Here is a 2,845-nt window from a genome sequence, read left to right on the forward strand (position 1 = left end):
CCCGGCGCCGGCGTTCGAGCTGTTACTCGTGCACGGACGGGTACGGGAGAGGCGGCTGCACAGCACTGCCCTTGGAAAAGATCACACTTGCAGCCTGGCTGCTGCTTGGCTTTCACCATGGTGGCGGTTCCCCCGTTGCCTGCCCCTCCAACCCCCCTCACCCCCCACAACAGGCCCTGGATGCTCTGCTACAGGAACCAATCTGAGCAGTCATCTCAGCACAAGTTTGGGCAACGCGCTTGGAGCAGCGAAGGAGAGAGGCAGTTTATGAACCTGGCGAGATCCCTCGTGCCGGCACGCACGGGTTTTGCCAACTAGCGACAGAAGCCCGACACAGGATTATTCTTGCCTTATGTGAAAGACCTTCACGGGAGTGTAAGGGAGGCAGTCTAGGAGAACATCTTGCATTCAAAACCTTGTCTAACTCCATCCCAACTACAGCTGGTCCAATAACATATCACACAGAGACCCTTGCCTCTTGCAAAATCATCACAGCCTAGATGCGGCCAGTGACATTTGCAGTCCTACTCCGGCAGAGGCAACAGCTCTTGCTAAGAATGGCTGATGCTGGATTTGTGCAAGAGGCAGTCTAGGAGAACATCTTGCATTCAAAACCTTGTCTAACTCCATCCCAACTACAGCTGGTCCAATAACATATCACACAGAGACCCTTGCCTCTTGCAAAATCATCACAGCCTAGATGCGGCCAGTGACATTTGCAGTCCTACTCCGGCAGAGGCAACAGCTCTTGCTAAGAATGGCTGATGCTGGATTTGTGCAAGGCCTCCTGCTGCACTAACAGACTTCTCTGCTACGGGAGCTCCTGAATCACGTATTGGTACTAACAGGGATTGCTCACTAAGAAACGCAAGTGCTTTGCCTCCTGTGAAAGGACAGGATTGCTTGATTGCTGCTGCCAGGAGACAACACCGCTTGGGTTTAAGGCAAGTGCTTTATTATGACAGGCAAAGGTACACTGCACGTGGCAATGCAGCAGCACCGGATAAATCATTCACGCGGCACAGAGCAGCCAGCGAGCTTTACTCAATGTGAAATCAACTTCCTGAGCAGAGGAAAAGAACGGACACCAGACCCGCGGCTGAGCACTCAACACAGCTTTATTTAAAAGAGCCCAAGGCTCCTGCAGGACTGACGCTCCGTTACAACCGACCCTCCGGAGTGCTCCAATGCTTTAGCTGAATGACACGTGGCAGAAACGGGCAGAGCAGAGGCTGCTCCCTCTACTTGACCTTCTTCTTGGGGCGCAGGTTGTTGGTGTGGCCGCACTTCTTCTTACGGCAGTTCACAGCGCGCGGGTGCAGGCGGGCGTAGCACCTGTAACAGAGGAGCCATCAGCTCTCGGCAAATGGAAGCTCCAGAGAAAAACATTCTGCAAAACCTGAACCCGATTCCCTTCAGAAGTGATGACACTGAGGGTGTTGCGGTAGGTTAAGATCCGCTTCTTCACCCCAATTCCTTCCAGGCAGAGCGGCCTGCCACGTACTTGGCTGAGCAGTGCACCGACGAGCGCTCACTCCAGAGCCCGGACGTTTGATCATCTTGACCGAAGCCATCAGCCCCAACACAGAGGGGGCAGCAGCCTGCTCCCTTCCCCCTGCCAACCCCCAAGGCTACGGGACGAGTCCCACCAGCGAGAACCTACTTGCGGCAGATCATTTTGTCGCAGTTGTATTTCTGCGCGAGCTGGCGGAGGGAAGGCTCGATGATGCCTCCACGCAAACGCAGCACCAAGTGCAAAGTTGACTCTGGAAAGGGAAACACGCCAAGGTCAGGAGAAGCAACGGGGCACTCGCTCCTATCTGATACCTCTCATGGCAAACAGAGCCAGGATTTCTACACCGGGGGCTTCCCACAGTTATTGCCGCCGTTAGCTGTCCTCACTAACACAGTCAAACTTTATCCTAATCCAAAAAGCCACCTGAAGTCGCATCAACGTTTTTTGTTCCATTTAAAAAAAGGTTCTTTTATTATAAGTGACATTTTCCTTGAGACTTTGAATAATTCTCGAAACCCTTTTCTGAGCTCTTTCCAATTTGATTTTTTTTCCTTGGGGAGGGGCAGGGGGGAGGAAAGATGCGCTGACACCAGAAGCGAGCACAGCTTCCCAGTAACTTGTACTGGCATCTCGTGTGGTTCATACAATCCCCACTGCTCCCACAGCACAGCGGCTGCACCAGCTGCTCGCCACCGCCCTGCCCCGCGGACCCACGGCAAGGGCAAGTCCAGCCTGGCTCTTAGGAGGCTGATTACAGCATCCAGGTGGATGCAATTAAAACCCTTCTGCCTGGTGCTCGTTAGACACCACCCGTCTCCACGGGCTGCTCAGCTCCTCTTTTCAGTTGTTCAGCGACCGCGCGATACCTTTCTGGATGTTGTAGTCGGAAAGGGTGCGGCCATCCTCCAGCTGCTTCCCAGCAAAGATCAGCCGCTGCTGGTCGGGGGGGATGCCTAGGAGAGAGGATCCGACAGGGGACGCAGCTCAGGCTTCGCTGCCGGGCAAGGAGCAAAGGTGGGACACCAGGGATGTCGAAGCGCTGGGTAGCCGGGCACGGGGAGGGGGGACCGCCACCCCGGCAGCTCCACGCCTGGGCGGCGCCGGTTCTCCTGCTAGGAGCGAGGCTGCAGGGTCTGGCCCCCGCGCTTGCCACCAAGAAGGCGTTTCGCCCCACGGGCAGCGGGGCTGCCTTCCAGTACAGGGGCACGGCTCCACCTGCCCCCCCCAGCACAGCGCATGTTTTATGGGAGCAGGACGCAGCGCCACACGGGGCAGGCTGGGCTGCTGAGGCCCCCCCCCGCCGCGCCGGGGCCGTGTCACGCAGCGTTT

General features: G+C 56.4%; 1 protein-coding gene across 1 annotated transcript; it reads right to left on the bottom strand.

Annotated features, from left to right (window-relative positions):
- Positions 1-1,100: 1,100 nt before the first annotated feature.
- Positions 1,101-2,500, bottom strand: UBA52 (ubiquitin A-52 residue ribosomal protein fusion product 1; the record flags this gene model as incomplete). Its single annotated transcript, XM_014522350.1, has 3 exons — positions 1,101-1,335; positions 1,664-1,766; positions 2,383-2,500. Coding segments are annotated over 3 exons (315 nt in total), but the record flags the coding sequence as incomplete, so codon positions are not given.
- Positions 2,501-2,845: the final 345 nt, after the last annotated feature.

Source organism: Alligator sinensis, unplaced genomic scaffold (genome assembly GCF_000455745.1).
Source record: "Alligator sinensis unplaced genomic scaffold, ASM45574v1 scaffold1354_1, whole genome shotgun sequence".
Lineage (NCBI taxonomy): Eukaryota > Metazoa > Chordata > Crocodylia > Alligatoridae > Alligator > Alligator sinensis.